General features: G+C 47.5%; 1 protein-coding gene across 1 annotated transcript in view; it reads right to left on the bottom strand.

Annotated features, from left to right (window-relative positions):
- Positions 1 to 21,929, bottom strand: part of LOC144826026 (uncharacterized) — a 658,919-nt gene that overhangs the window by 32,127 nt on the left and 604,863 nt on the right. The window contains exon 26 of the mRNA XM_078684302.1: positions 5,950 to 6,047. Coding sequence (XP_078540428.1) covers positions 5,950 to 6,047 — 98 coding nt within the window. The remainder of the gene's footprint in view (positions 1 to 5,949; positions 6,048 to 21,929) is intronic.

Raw genomic sequence — 21,929 nt, 5'->3', positions numbered from 1 at the left:
AACGACTTTTAATGAAGAACACAGAAAGGTGAGGGGGATTTTGAAAAAGCATTGGCCGCTTTTGAAGACTTATATCAGATGAGCCTTCGGTGGTGTTCAGAAGAGCCTCGTCCATGAGGGACGTTTTGGTTAAATCCAGCCCTGAGGTGGTAATTAAACCTCATCGGATTTCCAATAAATGTGGTTTTTTCGAATGCATCTCTTGCAGAGCTTGCAAGTTTGGCGTAAATACTAGTGAGTATTTCTCTGCTTTTAGTCCTAATCCTATTAAGATCAAGGAACACTTCACCTGCCGCACTGAGTTTGCGGTTTATGTGCTCCAGTGTACCTGTGGGCTCAGGTACGTTGGTAGCACTAAATTACAGGCCTTTAACCGCATTCTACAACATCTTCGTGCCGTGGTAAATTCTGATGTTAATTACCCTGTCGCCCGGCATTTTGAATTGATTCATAATAAAAATCTCAATGACCTGAGGTATTTTATTATTGATGCGGTGCCCAAGAATATCAGGGGGGGAAATAGGGAGAAAGCTTTAAGACAGCTTGAAAGTAAATACATTCTGCTTTTAGATTCCAGGATCCCTAATGGATTAAACACAGGGGAAGATCTCCATTGCTTCCTATAGCCGGGTAGATTAACAGTAATACTAGATATCTACCTGCTGTGTTACCATCTTTAAGTGACCTGATTGGGCAGACGTTAAATAAATTAGAACATTGTATTGTCCAAAGGGCCCGGTTATTCTGTGTAGTATTTATATAGCGTTCCTAGAAACCATCACCACCCCTGCATCATCCCTTGGTTTCTTTCAGGCAAAACAGGGTAAAAGGCTTTGATAATGCCCTTATCCATGAGGTTTTGTCTTGTAGAAACAAAGGCACTATGCCATAATGTACAGTTTTTGTCTTATTATGAGCTTGATCGGATCTGGTTTTCAGCTATGATATAATCATGAGTACAACTACTTCTGTAGGTTGATGGCATATAACTCTTCATAAATAGAGGTTGCAGTGATTGTGCCATCACCAATGCACTCCCTTGTATATATGAATTTGCAATTCTTGATTTTAAGATGCACTAATTTTGCACTTTTGCACATTATTAAGTATAATATGAGCACTTTCCCAAAGTTTTGAAACTTTTGCAGGTTTTTTTTTTGGACTTGTATATTAGTCAGAATATGGAGAGTAATTACATGCTTATCGTTTAATAGGAGAAAAGAGGATAAAATGGCTGTATTATTATAATCATTACCGTGGGGTAAACAAATTGTATGATAGTTTGTAAAGTTTTTTTGTAAATATATCATTTTACCTCTTCCCTCTGTATATAGACCTATGGATATGTGGTTTTAAGCAATATCTCCTATAACGTAGTATTCTCTTTATGTCTATGCACTGCTGACGTTTCTTTAATTGGGATACACATAGTATATAATGCACCTATTGGTTCTTAGGGTCATGTGATCAAGGCTGCCGTGTCGCAGCCGAAACGAGTCATGCTGGGGACAGAAGAACAATAAACCACTTTTGAAGTAATCCAAGCGCTGTTTTGTGGTCTGTACCTATGTTTGGGGAGTCGGAGTCCAGTGCCGACCAGTAGGAGTGTTGAACAGATATATATATATATATATATATATATTCCACACTGTAAAATAATAGGTGCCCAAGAAGGGTACATAAAACAACCATAACAGAGACAATGAGCCGTAGGCGAGACAACAGCAAACTGTAAACTAGCCACATGGCCCCATCTTAAGGGAGAGGGTGGAATGGAAGTACAACCCCCATAAAACCAAGGGAGCAGGCAGAAACAGCACCACCAATAGAATGATATGATTTGAGGTCGACCACTCTAGCCTTAAGACTACATCCTCTCCCAAAAGAAATAGTCTCAAAAGACGAACGCCAGAAATGAAAGTTCAACCAAAGGGCCAGTGTAAAGATGGAATAGATAGCGAGACAGTGTTCACAGCGGAGGAAGAAGGAAGGCCAGAAACAAAGTAAAGTCCTTATACACAAGGGACAACCCATGCCCGGCCAACAAGCCGTGGGGAGAATTCAGAAGACACCCATGGTCATACTTGGTAGCCTATTAGCACAAGGGTGAAAAGCCTCCAAGGGATGAGTCCGGCAACCTAGCTTGCAAGAAGTGGAAGAACGTCCCTGGAAAAGAATCTTAAGGGATTATAACCACTGCATGATCCATCCCGGAGGGGACGGACAAGGAACCAATGTCCAGGAAGAAAGCAAGAGTAACATTCACCTTATACCCACAAAAATGGCAGAAGGTACACCTGAAGAACAGCCGGACCAGTAACGAAAGATTGGGGATGGCCATGGAGGTGTCATGAAAACAGTTACAATCTAAAAAGCAAAAACCACTGCAGCTTTGCTCGAGGCAGAAGCAGACGGAATGGTAAACGAATATTAAGATATCGCTCCACTCTGACTATCCAGGAAACAACTTAAAGCAGAGTCAGCTTGAGAGCCAAAGAGCTATTGACCTTCAAAAGGCATGGCCACCAAGGCAGACTGAACAGCCTCAGAAAAACCAAAGGTACATAGTCAGGCACACCGGCAAAGAGCCACCGAAAGGGCCATGGCCCGTCCAACAAAACCTGTGGTATTCAAGCTACAATGAACAAGTAATGTATCCATCTGAAGGCCATCCTGGGTCAACTGAGAAAGAGTGTCCCGATAGTCAACATGGATGGAGGGGAGAAGGCGCAATACCGAATCCTACAGCATATATGAAAAATAGCACAAAACACAAGTTAAGTGACCGTAACTTGGAGCAGATAGCAGAAAAGATATATCAACCCACAACATCCAGACCTTTAAACTTCCTGTCCGGAGGGACGCCAGGCATGGCGTCAATGTTAGGGGAGGCTGTAGCAGCCTTAACCACAAAACTGTGCGTAGTAGGCTGACAGGAGATGCAAAGCCGGTCTCCAGGGGCAAGATGCTGCCTGTGAGCTATAGACCGGTCCACTGAAGCCCTTGAAACAGGTTTAAACTAAGAAGGTTTTCACTGAAACGTAGCCCATGTTAAGTACTCAGCTGGTCCTGTTGGAGCACCATAAGTAGGGGATCAATGACCACTTCCACAGAAGGAAGCTGCAGTCCCGGAACTCCATCAACTCTGAGCAAAAGCCAATCTAGCCTCCAAAGCGAGGCGAAAACAGGACCTACGATAGGGAAGAATCAAGGCCACTATCATTATTAAGGGCTGAAACCCAAATTAACTTCGGACAAGGCTCAGTCATGTGACTGTACATCACAGAAATACGGGTGAGCCAAAGAGAAAATAGCTGGTGGCGCCTCTGAAAGCAGGTAGCCCGAAGAGTACAGATCCACCACTGACATTCTAGACACCGAGATAGCAACAACTGGGAGTCGGGAAGAGTACACAAAGATGGGGTGATCGCTGTCGGCACTGGTGGATCCAACACAGATCTCACAAGTGGGAACGCCAAGGGGATGTGAACCAGAGCCAAGATGGAGTAAATCACAGATTCGAAGAGCCCCGCTGACACTGAGGTAGGACCCGCCGGTTTGTAGTCAGTCGAGGCCACACTGATCTTCCCGGGGCCAAGAAGCATCCTGAAGAGAGGTTGAGAGCCAAAAATGTAATTGAGGGAGAATAGTATTTCCTCATCTGAGCCAGTGCCTCTGTGCAGGTAAACACGGGTAGGTGTCGCAAAGATTCTCGCTCTTACTGCGAAATCAGAGGAATAAGAGGCAAGTCAGGGACATTAAGTCTACGCAGTAAAGTTGTGGAAGGTTGTAGCCCCGACCGCCAACAGTGTGATTTACCAAGCGACCGCGAGGACGATGGGCTTTAGAAGTCAGTCCTCAGAGGAAGAAGATAACCACGACCAATGAGGGCAGTCAACCACCATGTAGCCAACAGCGGCATGTGGTGCTCCTGCAATGTCGACGACTGACGCTGAAGACACGAGCCACACCATTCGGATTCATGATGCACGCCTAGACACCACATACATATAGGATGTGGGTGCAGGGTGGACATTGTACTTTATAGGACCCCCAAAGATATCTTGTAAAAAGCACACTTTTTCATCGACAATTAAAAGGTAGGTAAAAAATGGCCTGAGGTAGCACTCTCCGCAGAAAAGAAGATATTGACGTCCATGCATCAGGGGAGGGCTTATATGGACTCTGACTTTGTTACATCCAGTGGCCGACATAGTTTCGGAGTTGCTCAACGCCCTCTACCGCACAGAGGTACTGCACAGAGGTACTGCTGTCTGGCCTCTGGGGGATAATTCTAAGGTAAGGAATATGCGGCTAGATGTCTCTATCAGATAGAATATTTCTGGCATTGATTCGGAAATGACAGTGATGCCATATTACTGGAACGCCACACTGGAGGACCAGTAATTATCTCAGAAAGTGCTGAGGGACAGGCGGGTCAAGCCTGTCTCAACCCCCTGTTTTTGGATGACTGAGAATCCACTGCTAATTCAGCAGTAGTACACTTTCTGGGTCCTTCCATCTGCCTCAGATTAATTCCTCCAAATGTCCTCTGCATCTCATTCGTTGGCAGAAAGGGCATTCTGCCACTTTGTGCCCTGCAGGCACCAAAACAATACTAAGAATCTAAAGACCCTTTTCCGATTTTTATTTTTCCATAGAAGAAACTGTAGTATGTGTCTTACTTACTGCCTGCCGCCCACAGAAAGTTATTAGTAGGATTAGCCATGCAATTTATGGAATGTAGGGCGAAGGTTGAAATGAGAGGAGTTGTAGCAAGGCATAGGCAAGGGTGGTGGCTGTGGTGATTCTCCATAACGTAAATAAAACAGTTAGATTTATCATCAAACGACTCAAGCAACTTAATTTCATTAGATTATACACAATCATTCACATATTTTGGCCTCCTGCAAGACTTCACACTTTTTCTAACAATGGGTTCATTATCCTGCTTCTGAATTTTCCCACTTGTGTTTCAATAATTATCATAACTTCATTAAGATTCTAAATATTATGATCTTCTGTACTTATAGCATTTCCAAAAATCTTAATTACTTTCAATGGTGCAGACATAGCACAAAAATTGTACCAAGCCATGATTACAACGAGGAAAGAAAGAGAAGATGTTATCAGTTTTTCTTTACTGAGAATGGGCTGGAATGGAAAAACAAAACGATGAATTATCAAATTCAGGAATAAATCATTAAAGCACATCTTTAGAAAAAAAGAGGTAGTCTCTTGCACAAAAGCAGGAAAATGGACAGCCTTTCTCTGCTACCGCACTGTACTTTGGAACCAACAGTAAGAATGTTTGCCTTAACCTGACACTTCTGTTCCTCTTCGAAAAAGGAAAGGATCCTAATGAGGATTTAGAATTATGTGCTCCTCTATCTTCCGACTATTTTTCATGTGCATCTTTTAAAAGAAACAGTCTAAAAAGCTGCATTTCACAAGCTATAAGAAAATTATTTTGCAGTATTTAATTTGCTATGTAAAAACAAAATAACGTGCCTTTAGATAAGCATTTTACAAGGTTATTTTTGTTTTTTAACAGTTCTTTGGGAGCCAGTGATGGTAGCAGTCTGCATTTAGAAATAGCATCGTATTGGATCACTTTTATTTATAAAGAAAAACACAGCCACATAAAAACGACTTTGTACGCTGTGATAACGTGACTGGATGACAGAGAAAGAAAATATAAATCTTATGATGTACATCATGAACTCATAAAGTGTCACTTCTACAAATGTCATAAAACCCAATGTGACTTCTGGCCAGCTAATGTAGACCATGGCAAATCTGCTAATAAGGTAGACCTACAAGTATAATATTCCTCTTTCAGTTTGTGCCTGCTTTACTGTGGGTCATACACAGCAGCCTCAATCTGCAGAAGGGTCTGAATGATTTTAACATGTTGCTGGCTGCAAATGATGGAAAGCAATTATTTACCTCTTCCTTAAATCATTTAGTTCCATATTGTCTATTTCAACAATAACACTGGCTCTCTCCTGTGGAGCTCCTGGGGGAACTTCTGCTCTCATCTCATCCTGCCAGAAATCACAAATACAAAAATGCAATTAAAATGCAACTTCAACACGGTGTGCAGTCGTTTTTTTACAGTAGTGAGCTTTAACAAGATTACATGATTTGTGCCTACTTAAATAAGTGTCTGTAGTAATACACAACATGAGTAAACATCTCTAGCTTCAACTTAAAATTGAGTAAACATATCTAGCTTCAACTTAAACTATAAACCTAAGATATGCAGAGTTTGCGAAAGACCAGAAAGAGAGCCTGTTCATATATTTATTCAAATAGTATTTAGGCCTTCTGGAAAATGACAGTACTTGATCTCCGATGCAAATGTTCTTTCGCCCAAAGTTAAATGACATTGTGACTAGAATGTTACGTGTTGGAGAGCATCACAACCAGTGACTTTGGATCTAGCAGAATTATCTACATATCTCATTGCAAATCATTACTAAAGTCGCTCTTGATAGATCTTAGAGGTTGGTTTTCTCCACAATCATTCTGAAAAGGCGTTCAACTAATCCTATCGTATGAGGCAACATTTACCTGTACCAGCTTATCAGCCTTCATTCAACAAAAATAATTAAATAACCGCTTAACCCCCTAATCGGATCTGTACATCAGTACAGATCCGATTAGGATGTTAAGCAGTTATTTAATTTTTGGTACAGCAGTGCCTAGGGGCTCTTGTTGCTTCTGCAAGCGGAGTACGTTCTTCAGCTCTTCTCATGGTAGCGAGGGTTGTGACGGTCTTGGCGCTGGTCTGAGTACCGGTTCACGCCCGCTAGGGTCACCACAGTAGCCTCTCTCCTCAGGCAACATTTTCGAGCAAGTCACACTACTTGCTTGGTCCTGGCGGCCCCTTCTGCAATACAGTGTCACTGTCTCTCTACTGCACAAGGCTCCGGATCGATCAGCGCAATGGTTCTCTTCATGGCGGCCCCACCTGGTTTAAGGAGTCACAGGCTTACCACCACATACTGGCTACGGCCTGCTTGGTGCAGAAATAATCATGGTTAACTTCACAGCTGCCCATGTGTGGCACTCACAACAACCCAATCAGTGCAGCAACCATATCCTCACACCTTGCTATGGAGATACAATCAACAGGATTTTCCACTAGATCTCGCTACCTGCAGAGCTCTCCTCTTCCTCAAAGGGAACACCGGTCATGGCAAGCAGGCAGGCGCTGGTGCGCCAGGCTCCAGGGCAGAGGGTCTTGGATGCCTTGGGCGGGGTTCCCTAACCCAGCAGTAAGACTAGCAGGTCTTGGTCCCCAGTTCTGGTCACAGGTAGAAGTCTTGCAGAGCTTCCCCTCCTTACACAGCTGATTGGCTGCTTGACAGTTGATAGTGTTTCTCAGGTTCCCCTTCTTATAGTCGGTTTCCAAACTCCAGTTGTGATTTAGAGTGAGTCTTTGAGGATCATGTTGGGGGTCTGCTTCCCTTGGAAGTGACCACTCCTCTGCCCTCTCTTCCTCCTGAAAGCAGTCTATCACAATAGGAGCGACTCCAAATATGATAGGCCCACAACACGGGCCATGGGAGTGAATAGGGGCCCGATTCACAGAACTTACTGAAGACAATATCCTAAACTTACTACCATTTTGGTCTTCACAGAAGGCACTTACTCATTTTGGTATTCACAGAAGGCACTTACTCATTTTGGTATTCACAGAAGTTAGGACTCCTAACTTTAGGACTCCTAAATGCCTTCTGTGAATACTGAAAGTCTTAAAATTAAGAGTTTTCTCAGTTTAGGAGTAGTAAAAGTTAGGACTACTAAAACTGAGAATAATCCTAACTTTAAGACTTTCGGAATTCACAGAAGGCATTTAGAAGTCCTACATTAAGGACTACTAACTTCTGTGAATACGTAATGATTAAGGGGCACATGCATAAAGGGTATTTGCATTCGCAAACGGTGCGATTCGCAAAATTCGCCGTTTGCGAATGCAAATCCCTTTTTTGGGATGCATTAAGGTTTTGGCTTTTTTCGCAATTTAAGAAATCGCAATTTATTTGCGATTTCTTAAATTGCAATTGCATTTAAGAAATCGCACTTTTGCGATTTCCTAAATGTAATGCATGATTTTTTTTAAATTGCGAAATCGCAAATAGGGAGAGGTAAATTACCATGAAGTTGACCTTCATGGTAATTTTTGAAAACTTTCAAAAATGCACAAAAGTGCATTTTTGAAAGTTTCATTTTAAACACACACATGCCCTTGGGGCATGTGTGAGTGAAACAAGTACTTTAAGGTACATTTCAGGGGTGCGGGGGTCCTTTGGACCCCCCCTGCACCCTTGAAATTGCATTCTCATTTTGCGATTCCTTAATTGCGAATCGCAAAATGAGAATGCCTTCACATTCATTCCTATGGGCCTCTAGGTCCATAGGAATCAATGGAAAGGGATTCCTTAATTGCGATTAATTGTGAATCGCAAATTGTGAATCGCAATTAAGGAAAATTAAGGAATAGCAAAAAAAATTGCGATTTTTTAATGCATAGCCGTTTGCGAATTCTTAATTGCGATTCCTTCATTTTCGCAATTAAGTATTCGCAAACGGGAACATTGATGCATGTGGCCGTAAGTGCCTTCTGTGAATTCCAAAATGAGTAAGTGCCTTCTGTGAATACCAAAATGAGTAAGTACCTTCTGTGAATACCAAAATGGTAGTAAGTTTAGGATTTTGTCTTAAGTTAGTTCTGTGAATCATTGGGCCCTGGATGTTCACACCTGAATGTCAGCCAGAGTGGTATGTAAATCAACGGTTTACACCAGGGCCTCAGCCTCACTCCTTATGATACCCGTATAAGCCCCATCTCTCCTTCCTGAGATGTGCCCAGGTCCCTTCCTTGTGACCACTCTCTGACTCAAAGAGCACTCTTTGAAGAGTACTGGATAGTTTGGCTCTCCCGTCCAGTGTGTCCCACCCAGTATATCAGTATGTAGCAATACACAAATCTGTCTGGGGGGATTCCTAAACTTCCTCTCCTCATATTCACCATGCAGCCCAGGGTCTCCCAAAATGGAATCCACGGTCTGCCATATCTTTGCAAACATACACCCAGCACACGCATATTACATACAAGCACTGCACAGCCATACACCCTACAAGTATTGTACCATTCTTAGACACACATACATATACCCAGCACATGCATATAACACATGCATCGCACAACACTACATCCTTTATATATTGTACCATTCACAGGCATACATACTCCCTAGCACATGTAGATCACACATGCACTGCAAATTACTACACCTCAAGGGTAGTGATGTAGGCGAAGGGTCAGTTAATTACACAGCAGCATAACTTTACATGAGTGAGCCTGTAAGTCTCACTCCTGTGACAAAGGTAACAAGCCTAGGCATAGCCAATAGGTCTCGCCTTTGGGAACTTATAAGTGATTAGCCATGAAGCACACTACCGCTTATGCATCAACATAAACAGCCGAACTCTTCAGCACTTGTAGCACCTCTCTAGCCTGCAGAATACTAGAGCGCCTCTTCTGCTTCAGAGAAAGTGCCTATCTGGCAACACATACTGCGTGTAGCATGGACGGCTCCATTCAATCTTTAAAATTATTTTTCAATTATTACCTTCTTTCATTATTTATTTAACACCTTGGCTGCGGCGGTATTTGCGCCGCAGGAGTGGGGGGGGGGGAGGGGAGGGAAGGGGGAGGGGGAACGCGGTGCCACCATGCTCGTGACGGAATCACGCCGTCATGAGCCACGGGCGAGCTATGCTCATTCCGTTACGACTCCACCCACTCACTAATACGCCCGCAAAGGCGGAGAATCAGTGCTGCATGGGCGGAGCAGCCGCAGCATGACGGAACCACGCCGTCATGAGCACACGCCGCCCGTGGCTCATGACGGCGTGGTTCTGTCATGAGCGGTGAATGGGTTAAATCTCTGAGTGCTGAGGTTCCGAAGAGAGGAACCCTGAAGCTGCACTACTCCAGGGGGAAAAGGAGAATAAAATGTATAAAATAAAGTTCTTCGGGGCCCATTCCTATCCTTTCTGGTGTCCGACTACTTTGAAATGGGAAGAGTGAAGGAGGCGGGCGAAGAGATGTGTGTCTGGGATGCTACGTCAAACTCCATATTTCTAGGGCGGGGGGGAAGGGAGGAGAGGGGGCAGTGCTGGGGGAGAGAAAGTACAGTAGTAACTACACACCGCATGAAGCGAGGGTAAAGCTGGAGACAGTGCAGCGTCTGCGACAGTTAAGGAGAAGGAGCGTCTTGAAAATGATTTGTATAGGTCTCTATCTGCGTCATTATGGGTGCCCTTTTCAAAGGAGTAGAGCTGAAGCCCACTTAAGCTCCCTGTCTCATTCTATGATCACAATAGTAGTGGGGGAGGGCAGGTGGCCTCGGAAGTGCGAATACCCTCCTTAAAAACTGTAAACAAAGTGATAGAGCTGAATCGAGTCCCCAATGATAAATGAATTGCACTAATAATTAGGCCCTAAAAATATGCAATAATATAGACAAAACTATTTTTTAACCCGCTGAAATGATCATTTGCTTTTGCTGTTACCTAGCACTGTATTTAACAAGTGCCAAGTATTACCCTAGACAGTCTTTTCGTGCGCATTACCCTGCTGAGCTGTTCCAGACTGTTTCGATATAATGCGTTGTGTAGCAGGGCAGCAGTCACAATCCAAAACACCCCGTAATCAACGAAGCAATGCCTTCAGGTGTTTCAAATACCCAACTGGAGTCAGGTATAAAAGGCACACAAACCTCTACTGTTTTAATGCACAACAATCACACATCAGTGGAACAGGTCACCCCTGAAGCTAACAAGTAGATAGTAACCTGACCCACGAGGAATGCAGCGATCACTCTGCGCGCCGCTGCTCGCTCCGACAGGTAAAACGCTGTGTGAGTGAACAGTACAAAGAGGTGGCACAAGCACCTGCCTTTAGCTATTCGTGTGCTTTCATTATTAAAAGATACATGCAAAAGCCCATACAATGTGTGTGAGGAGTCAGACCCACACGGAGTAGACACAGGAAGCCTCGCAGAGCAGTGCATACGCGCAGCTAGGCTTGACCTAAAAATTACATGTTCACTCCTACTGATTACTATACAGTATGCTGCCACCACCGTGCTCATGCTGCTTAACTCCTGGATAAAGGTGGCAGCTCTACACTACTATGAGGGTAGTGGTTGGATACACAGGCCTATGCCATGGCACACACATACGTGAACCATGTTAGAATGAAGAACCCGCCCCGCAGGGCCTATATGAGTCCACCACCCAACTCCCCCACCCCATTCTTTCTTCCGCGAATCATCTGACGCTCTTGAACAAAACATAGTAGTAAAGTTGAAATCAGTGGGAAAAGTCCTTGGTTACATAGGCGCCCACAGAACAGGAGATTGTGAATGACAGCATGTGGGTAAGGAAATAGGGCAAGAAATGTCGGTATGAGGCAGACCATATTGTAGCATACAAGGTGAGAAAGTGCCACGGATCAATGCACAAGTCAGAGAGAAAGACACTCATCCATCCCAGCAGCCGACAAAGGCCAAAAACAAGTTCCACATTATCCCTGGGTAAGCCGGTGGGTGGTAGTGTCCCGGTAGTGTCCCACTAAATAGCAGTCTCGGTGTCTGTGATCTGAGTAGTGAGGGAAGTCACAGCTGCGGATTCAAGACATCAACAAAGGAACAAAAAATCTGCAAAATGTCAGCCAGGGTTTTCTACGGTTATGCCAATGCTGGTGCCCCCTCCTCCTCCGGGCCTGGTGAAGTGGTAACCTCCCGGTGGTCAGCCCTCATGATTCCACGGCTCAGCATTCAACCTGTGCTGTTGGCAGCAGCGGCTGCTGCTCCACAGCCCACTGTGAGGTCTGAGTATTAGATGACCTGAAGGAAGGCTGGGAAGAGGAGCATGTAACGCAGGTTAGGGGCACAGACCTTCTGCATCATCTCCTGGCAGGAGCGATGGCACTGCTGCACTGCCTTGGTGTAGTCAGGGAAGATCAGGATTCTTGAGTTCAAGTGTTGGAGGTCCTGTTGGACGAGAGTTTCACGCAGGATAGTGTCCCAGTCTCTGACGTTAAGTAGGCGCAGTATTACTGGTCAAGGCGGGGCTCCGGTAGAGGGTTTTGGAGCAAGAGACTGGTGCGCCCTTTCGATAACAAACATGTCTGAGAGTTTGCTGCTGGGACCCAGGAATGGAAACCAGGCCTTAAGAATGTTCGCGAGGTTTGAGGCTTCCAGGACTCAGGGAGGCCGATGAGGCGAGATTGTTAAGCCTTGAGCCATTTTTGGTGTCCCCCACCCTCTCTGTCAGGGCTGTGACCGAGGTCAGCAGCGTGGATACTTGGAGATTGAGTGTAGTAACCTTGTCTTCGATCGTGGAGATCTGTATCTCCATCTTGGTCACTATCAGCTACATTGCATAGGTTCTGGTGAAGTAGTGAGAAGACCACTCGATGGCTGTCAACTTTGGATTCTACAGCCTCCTGCGAGTACTGGATGGTTTTAAGGATCATTCCCAGGTCTGCAGTGGCTGGGAGCCCGGGTTCAGTCACAGGGGCCCGTCAGTTTCTCTGGCATTCGACCGGGAGGATCATATACTGGTACATTACTGTCTGAGCCAGGGGGAGAGGGTTACCTTTACCCATCATCAAGCCCAGGAACAGCAGACGCGGAGATCGAAAAGGACCAGGCCTGCTTGCCACAAGCGCAGCACAAGCAGCCTGCTCGCGATGGGCTCCAAAGTCTCCGGGATGTGAGCCCCCTGTGGTAGGCAGCCACCGGTCCAGGGCTCCAATCAATTGTGTACACCCAATTGCCTTCTACAGTGCGCCAACCACAACAGGATAAGATCAGGAAGATGTAGCAATAGTGGGGCAAAGCAATTCGATCTTCTACCCCTGTTGTAGCAGTATATCTGTGGTATCAATGGAGTTTAGCCACAAAGTACGCAACTAAGTGGGTCACCCAATGTGCTAGGCCATCACGGGCCACCAGAGCATTAAGCAGGCAAGGCAGATTGTGTATGGGCCAACAGCAGTCAGGTAATGGTAGAGGGGGTGCAAGCTTACAGAGATGCAGATTTCCCCCCCGAGTGAGGGGCAGGCCTGTGTGTGCACGTCACACTTCACAGCAACAGGATGAGCTGCACCCCACCGGCGTTTAGTAAGGCAGTCAGCAGACGCCCTCCCTCCCCCCACCCCTCTAGTACCCATGGAGTGGGGGCCTGTATCACCACCACCAACCTGGAGCAATAGGACACCTCAGCCCCTAGGGTGCTGTCTCCAAGAAGTCATGGGAGGGAAGAGACCCCTGGATCATAGCGTTCATCAGTCACAGGTGTGGGGGCCCTGATGTATGCCGCCTCCCCGGGGTCACAAGGTCCCCCAGGATCACCGGGTCTCCCTCAAAGAGTCCCACTTCAGCAGTATTGTACAGGGAGGACTGGATGCCACTGCTGCTGCAACTCTACCAGGCACCAGGGCAGGAAGAGTGGGTCCAACAGCAAGCCTGAATCCGAGGCGTGGTCCCACCTGCACTTGGGAGAAGAGTATGTGGCCCCGCCCGTCATGGCACACTCTAGACCGGAAAGCCCAAGTTCAGCTGTCAGTCATGACACAGCAAGGCAGGTGGCAGTGCGAACTCCGGGATACCCTCCTCCAGGCTGGGTCAACCCACAGCATCAAGTCAGCATCAAGTCAGGCCAAAGGCGGGTGGTGTGGGGCCGCTCTAAACGTCAGGGGAACAGAACAGTCCAGCCCGAACTGCCAAGCCATGTCTTTCCTGGACCGGAAGAAATGCGTTACTTACCTGTAACAGCAGTTATCCAGTATTGGTGTCTTTCATAGATTCACATGCCTGAATCATTCCCCGTCGTCGAGACGGGAGCCTCCGGTATATATAAAAGTAATGTCCTATAGACATACATAGAGAAAAAATAGGCCTAAGGGCCTCACCTTAGTAGCCTATCCTTGTCCTTATGCAAAAAGGACCAAACTCTTAGAGCCAGCCAATCAGCTAGCACCTCCCTCTAGAACCTTCCCTGCTGGAGCCTCAGTCTCTCAGATTTTCGTACGCACCAAGCTAGGTAGGCGTAAAGCAGGTAGAGAGAACGTGAGTCCTTCCAGGGGAGGCGGGAGGGTTGCATGTGAATCTATGAAAGACACCAATACTGGATAACTGCTGTTACAGGTAAGTAACGCATTTCTTATCCAGTATTAGGGGTGTCTTTCATAGATTCACATGCCTGAATCAGAGTAGTTAGCAATACATTATGCACATGTCCGATGTAATGATGCTATATAATCAGTTAGGCAAAACAGTTAGAATCATGCGACTGTAGCATCAGCAGACATCAACATAACCAATTAGAAGAGATGTGCATACCAGGATGGCGGGATGAAGGAAGGCTCACCTCACTGGAATAGATGTCGAAGCACCGCCTGACCCACTGCTGCGTCCTGCAGAAGTTCAACATCCAGGCAATAGTGTCTGGCAAACATATGCGGTGACTTCCACGTCGCTGCTCTGCATATGTCCAGAATCGGCACTCCAGCGAACAGCGCTGCTGATGTGGACATTGCTCTTGTGGAGTGTGCATGCACCGTGGCATTCAACGGCCGGCCGGCCTTTTCATGGCAGAATGCTATTGCCGAAGAGATCCACCTTGAGATACTCTGTTTCGTGAGAGGAAGACCAAGCCTTGGTCTACTGTAGGCCACAAAAAGTTGTGACGACTTCCTGAAGTCTTTTGTATTGTCCAAGTAAAACTTTATACACCTTTTGAGGTCTAAGGAGTGTAACGTCCTCTCTGCTGCAGTGGTAGGGTTTGCAAAGAAGGAACGTAGAACCACCGGTTCATTAAGGTGAAAGTCTGAAGGTACTTTTGGTATGAATTTGGGATTCATCCTCAGCACCACTCTGTCCTGTTTAAATTGCATAAATGGTTCCTGAATGGACAGGGCTTGTAACTCGCTGACTCTCCTGGCGGATGTTAGAGCGAGCAGAAGAGCTACCTTTCATGAGATGTATTTGATGGGTGCTCGATGAATGGGCTCAAAAGGATGGCGCATAAGTTGGGTGAGTACCAAGTTTAAATGCCAAGTGGGCGGAATCCTTCGAGGTCTTGGATACGATCTATACAAGCCTTTGAGGAACTGTTTAATTAGCCTGCTGGACCAAAGCGAAGGGGCCTTCGAGGATCTGGTGTAGCGTGAAATCGAAGCCAAATGAACCTTTATAGATGCATGTGCCAACCCTGACTCCGCCAAATGTAGAAGGTATGGCAATATCTGCACAGGGGTAATCTGGAGAGGTGACAACTGGTGTTCCACGCACCATAAGCAAAACCGTTTCCACTTGAGGGAGTACGTTCTGTTGGTACTGTCCGCTCGCGCTTTCGCTAGGACCTCCCTGCAATCTTGTGGGATGTCTAGATGACAGAATTCTCTGTGCTCAGGAGCCAGGCTGATAATCTGAGCGATGGTAGGTTCGAGTGTTGGATCTGTCCGTTGGACATAGTCAGCAGGTTCGGGTGCTGTTGCAGGCGAATCGGAGTTCTGATGGAGAGGCGATGAAGGTCCGAGAACCAGTGCTGCCTCGGCCAGAACGGGGCAATTAGGATCAGGGTACAAGGCTCTGCTTTCATCTTCCTGAGGACTCTGGGAATCATCGGGAAGGGGGGAAAAGCGTACGCAAAGACGCTGAACCAACTGATGGAAAGGGCATTTCCGAGTGACCTTGGCTGGGGACGCCAACTTGCGTAGTGTGGGCATTTGGCGTTCTCCCTGGTGGCAAAGAGGTCGATCCGCGGGATTCCCCATTCTGAGAATACTTGATCCAGTGTACCTTGGTTGAGTACCCATTCGTGAGTGAGAGACGTCCGTCTGCTGAGGGCGTCTGCGATGGTATTGTCCTTGCCCGGGACATATTCCGCTTTGAGCGTGATCCCTTGGAGCACTAGCCAGTTCCAGATTTCTTGCGATTCGTGTGATAGAGTGAGCGAACGCGTCCCTCCCTGCTTGTTCAGGTAGTGCATCGTCGTGGTGTTGTCCGTCCTGACGAGCACCTGGGATTTCTGGATACGTGGTAAACAGGCCTTCAGTGCCAGGAAGACCGCTCGTAGTTCCAGAAGGTTTATGTGGAATTTCTTCTCCTGCTCCGTCCATTTGCCGCTGACCTGGAGGTCCTGGAGGACCGCTCCCCAACCTTCCAGGGAGGCATCCGTGGTGATCACCAAAGGCGCCGCTGGAAGGAGGAAGGGTAGGCCTGTCGACAGATTCCTGTGGTTCATCCACCAGTGCAGGGTCTTGGAAATTTGTGGTGTGATTCTCACTGTGAAAGAGCCTGTACTTTGAGTCCATTGGTATGCTAAGGCTTCTTGCAATGGGCGCATCCTGAGGCGGCAGTGCGGGATGAGGAGGATACAGGACGACATCATGCCCAGTAGTGATTTGAAAGTCCGAACTCTTATGGTCTTTCTCGAAGCCACAGCCGTGGCCAGAGATACGATCTTGTGTTTCCTTTCCTTTGAAGGAAATGCCTTTACGCATTCCGTGTTCAAGGTTGCCCCCAGGAAGGAGATGCTTCTGGTTGGGGTTATGCAGGATTTGTCGAGATTGAGAGTTAGTCCCAGGTGCAGAAAGAGATTGGTGCAGGCGTTGGAGGATGAGGTCGCGCCTGCTGCTGAGGGAGCTTTCACCAGCCAGTCGTCGAGATAAGGGAAGACCTGGTGACCCATTTGACGTAGGAAGGCTGCCACAGGGGAAAGGCACTTCGTGAAAATCCGCGGCGCGGATTTGAGGCCGAACGGCAGCACTTTGAATTGGTAGTGGCGTCCTGCCACCTCGAATCTTAGGAATTTTCTGTGCCCCTTGAGTATTGGGATGTGGTAGTAGGCATCCTGGAGATCTAGGGATGTCATGAAATCACCTCTTTCTAGGATGCCTAGTATTTCTTGGATCGTCACCATCCTGAACGACTGATTCTTCAGGAAAGAGTTGAGGGCTCTGAGATCCAATATGGGCCTCCACTTTTTCCCCTTCTTGCGGATGAGAAAGAAGCGGGAATAGAATCCCTGTCCTGTTTGAGACGATGGGACCATCTCGATCGCTCCCTTGTGTAACATCGCAGATATTTCCAGGAGCAAAGGCCGCAGATGTTTGTGTGGCCGTAGGCGTGGCGGCGTTGGAGGTGGGATGGTGATGAATTCCAGGGAATGGCCGAATCTTATTAGTTGTAGCACCCACCGGTCTGTGGTTATGAGATGCCAATTGTGTAGGAAATGGGTCAACTTTCCTCCAATTTTGAATGAGGTAGATTGTGGCGGGACTGGCTGGAGTAATCGGTCACTGGCGTCCGCCAGTGCCCCTCCTCTGGTTCCTTCCACGGAAGTTCGATCTTCCGTACGAAATTTGGCGACTCTGCTGTTGTTTTTGCGGATACTGCGATTTATTTTGGTAGGAATAGGAGGATCTATTCTGGAAGGACCCCCTGTAGGAGGGTTGACCTCTGGACCTGTTGCCTCGAAAGGACTGGTTTCTCGCCTGCAGCGTACCCAGTGCTCTAGCCGTATCGGTGTCTTTTTTGATGTTCTGGAGCGCGTCATCAATTGTGGCTCCAAAAAGATGTTGGCCGTCGAATGGCATGTCTAGCACTTTTGTTTGAACTTCTTGTCTAAATGAAGTAGCCTTAAGCCAGCCCTGGCGCCGCAGGACTGCCGCCCCGGCTAATTGGCGGAAGCCAGTCATGGCTCCATCAATGGCACAGTCAATGATTTCCGCTGCCGAGGCTTGTCCTTCTGAGAGCAGTGCCTTGACCTCTTCCTGCATCGTATCTGGCAGCTCCGCTAGATAAGGGACTATGTCCTCCCACAGTTGGCGATTATAACGTCCCAACAGTGCTATAGAGTTGGCGACTTTGATAGTCATGGCTGACGTGGTGGTGAATCGTTTCCCGATGGTATCCAACTTTCTTCCCTCTTTGTCCGGTGGTGCTGACAAGGGAGCGGAAGGGTTGCGGGAATTCTTCTGAGCTGCCTGGGTCACTACTGAGTCAGGTTTTGGGTGCCCATTGAAACAAACTGCCGCCTTGGTGGGTGCTTTGTATTTTTTGTCCAGGCGTGGGATCACCGCCGGTATGGAGGGCGGCGTAGCCATCAGTTTCTTTCCCTGGTCCCAGAGAAATTCTATAATCGGGATTGATTTGGTGGTCTTCTTCGTTTGTTCTTTAAAATCATATAAGAAACATTCTGTTTCCGTTGTTTCCATTTCCATGTGGAAACGCTTTGCTGCCCGTTCCACTAACTTATGGAACCCGCCAATGTCCACTGGCGGAGAATCCGACTGGCGTGGTTGGGGTGAAGCTGGGGAGGGCGCGACATACTCGTCGTCTTCGTCCTGATCCGTGCGATCCTCAGGGACTTCGCCTTCTTCCATCTCCTCAGCTTCCTCATCTGAGGACTCCACTACTTGCGGCGAGACTGCCTCATGGGAGGCCTGCGGAGGTGGTCGCGTTGGCCGTGGGGCTGCCGGTGGAGCAGACGCAGTCGGCGTTGGGCCCCTATCCTCAGTAGCCTGTGCCTCCGGGAAACGGTGCTTATAGTCCTGGATGAGATGTTTAAGGTCATCCACGATGGACGCAGGAAGGCACACCATTGGGGTCACTTCCGTCCGTACCTCCGCCTGGAAAGAGTGTTCCTGGTAGGTAAATTCCTCCTGTTCCTCGTCAGTGCTTTGGACATAGCCTGAGTTGTCACTTCCTCTTCCGATTCTTCACTCTGGAGAAAGTCAGAAGGTAAGTTGCTTTGAACTTTGCTCGGGGATGTAGTTTCAGGCGTGATCAACTTCTTTGGCAATTTGCGCGGTGGCGTCGGCGGTGGCAGCGTCCATGACGACGTTTCCACTAGCTTGGACTTTTTCCATGGTTCCTCGGTGTCCCTGGTCGTAGACGACCCTCCCGTCGACGGTTTTGTCGTCGACGGCATGTCCTCCGTCGTCGGTGGTTGAAGCAACGAGATTTTAGTCTTCGTCGATGTTTTCGTTGACGACGCGGTCGTCGACGACGTCCTCGTCGACGACGCACTCGTCGACGATTCGTTTCTCGTCGACGATTCATTACTCGTCGACGTCTTCTTCGTCGACGGTCTCGGCGACGAGTCTTCCGTCGACGGCGGGCTTCTCGTCGTCGACGTCCCTGGCCTCGTCGACGATGGGGTCCTCGTCTACGGTGTCGTCGTCGTCGACGATGGGTTCCTCGTCGACGGTGGCATTGTCGACGGCCCCGATTTTGTCGTCGATGAGCTCTTCGTCGACGGGGTCGTCGTCGACGGCCCCAATTTCGTCGTCGGTGTGGTTTTAGTCGACGACGGTTTCGGCAGTATAACAGATGGGATGGGCCTACCTGCCGACGACGATGATTGAGTGGTCGTCGTCGATGCGAGGACTGACGACGCCGTCGTCGGCGACACCGTCGTCGTCGTTGTGGAGATGGCAAGTGGCGTCACAGCTCTTTTTTGCGTTGGAGATGGCGTAGGCTTGGTGGATGAGTGCGCAGACTTCTTAAAGGCGTGAGAGCCTGTGTCAGACACTGAGGAAGTTGTAGATTTTGCCTCTGAAGATTTCTTTTGTATCTTCATAGGAGGAGTGTCTGAGGGGCCAGGGGGGTCCCCCCATGGCCTCTTGAGGGAGACGTCCGAAGCCATGGAGAAGCTGCCCTCTGAGGACTCCATATTATCCCTCTGTTTAAGCCTGTCCAGCCAAATGAGAAGTCGACCCTCTCTATCCCTCAAGGTCTTATTAGGGAAAGAGCGACAGATTTTACAGTCCTTGGGGACGTGGTCCGGATAAAGGCAGTATAAGCACAGGTCGTGCTTGTCCTCCACATGGAGCCTTTTCTTCCCACATGAAGAGCAGGCCCTGAAAAGGGCTTTCTTCTGGGATCCAGACATTCCTTAAGAATGGTAAGGAAAGACAGCACTTACTGCAGAGAAGAGTCTGAAGTATCCCTGATGAAGAATTTGAGAAGATAATCCTTTTCCAAAGTGAAAAAAAGTAGTTTTAGAAGATATCCTGAGGAGAGCTCAGGCTGGAGACTCCCTAGCACAACGTGCGGTAGAAAATCTGAGAGACTGAGGCTCCAGCAGGGAAGGTTCTAGAGGGAGGTGCTAGCTGATTGGCTGGCCCTAAGAGTTTGGTCCTTTTTGCATAAGGACAAGGATAGGCTACTAAGGTGAGGCCCTTAGGCCTATTTTTTTTCTATGTATGTCTATAGGACATTACTTTTATATATACCGGAGGCTCCCGTCTCGACGACGGGGAATGATTCAGGCATGTGAATCTATGAAAGACACCCCTAATACTGGATAATCAAGCATCCTAGGACCGGTTTCTGGCCATCAGCTGTCTTCAGCCAGGATAGCTTGACTCCAGTGGTGTGGAGAGCATGGGACTCACGTCTGAGCATACCCATCCCACTCGGGGTGACAAATGCAAAAACAACAATTGATGGATAGAATGCAGAACAATGTCATACATTCACCCCAGTACAGAGATCTGGGCCTAAACCCATCGTTTTTTTGCACTCCACACCACCCCAGTTCAGATATGGCCATATGCAAATCAGCCTTGACCTTGTGCCTCATGGGAACAGTCCAGCCCGTACTGCCAAGCCATGTCTTTCCTGGACTGGAATCAAGCATCCTAGGACCGGTTTCTGGCTATCAGCCGTCTTCAGCCAGGATAGCTTGACTCCAGTGGTGTGGAGAGCATGGGACTCACGTCTGAGCATACCCATCCCACTCGGGGTGACAAATGCAAAAACGACAATTGATGGACAGAATGCAGAACAATGTCATACATTCACCCCAGTACAGAGATCTGGGCCTAAATCCATCGTTTTTTTGCACACCACCCCAGTTCAGACATGGCCATATGCAAATCAGTCTGTGCCTCATGGGAACAGTTTAGCCCGAACTGCCAAGCCATGCCTTCCCTGGACCGGAAACAAGCTTCCTAGGACTAGTGGAACTGCAGCTTTTATAGTGCCACCCACTTAAGCAGTCTTTTCAAACAGGTCTTAGGCCTACCATTGCAGGCTGTGTGCTGTTTTATACTGCCACTTCGATTTGGCAATATAACCCCTTTGTCAAACCTAAAACATATATATATATATATATATATATATATATATATATATATATATATATATATATATATATATATATATATATATATATATATATATATATATATATATATATATTGTAGAGCAAGGTGCGCAAGCGCTTTGGCAAGGGCTCACCACATCCTCCCAACCATCCGGTTTCTTTTTGGCTCCCAAAGCGATGGTTAGGGATTCCCTCTTGTTTGGATGAACGTCCGACGCGTTTCGGGGCCAAAACCCGCCCCTTATTCATGGACTGTGGAAGGAAAACACCATTCTCAGCTCACACTTCCCAAATGCTTTATTATTTGAGAGGGGCGTCGTCCGCCCTAAGTGGGTGGAGTCACGATGCCGGGGCTTGTGGTTATTGCAGTCCTGTGAGTTGAGTAGTCATTAAAGCCCTTGAGTAGGGTGGTTTTTCCTTACATATCAAATGTCATTTAAAAACCTTCGATTTCAGGCGAGGGTAAACCCAAGACATCGCTGAATTAAAGTTGGATTCTGTGCTGTCAGGCGATAACAATTTATTCCGCCTCAGCCTTCTGCTGCCTGGATACTCGTTCCACGTTAGAAGTGGAGCCCCTTGCCACGACAAAGGCATGCCGTTAGAAAATTGTAGAGCAAGGTGCGCAAGTGCATTGGCAAGGGCTCACCACATCCTCCCAACCATCCGGTTTCTTTTTGGCTCCCAAAGCGATGGTTAGGGATTCCCTCTTGTTTGGATGA

The sequence above is a fragment of the Lissotriton helveticus genome, chromosome 3_2, assembly GCF_964261635.1.
Source record: "Lissotriton helveticus chromosome 3_2, aLisHel1.1, whole genome shotgun sequence".
NCBI lineage: Eukaryota > Metazoa > Chordata > Amphibia > Caudata > Salamandridae > Lissotriton > Lissotriton helveticus.
This window is presented reverse-complemented; position numbering and strand designations above follow the sequence as displayed.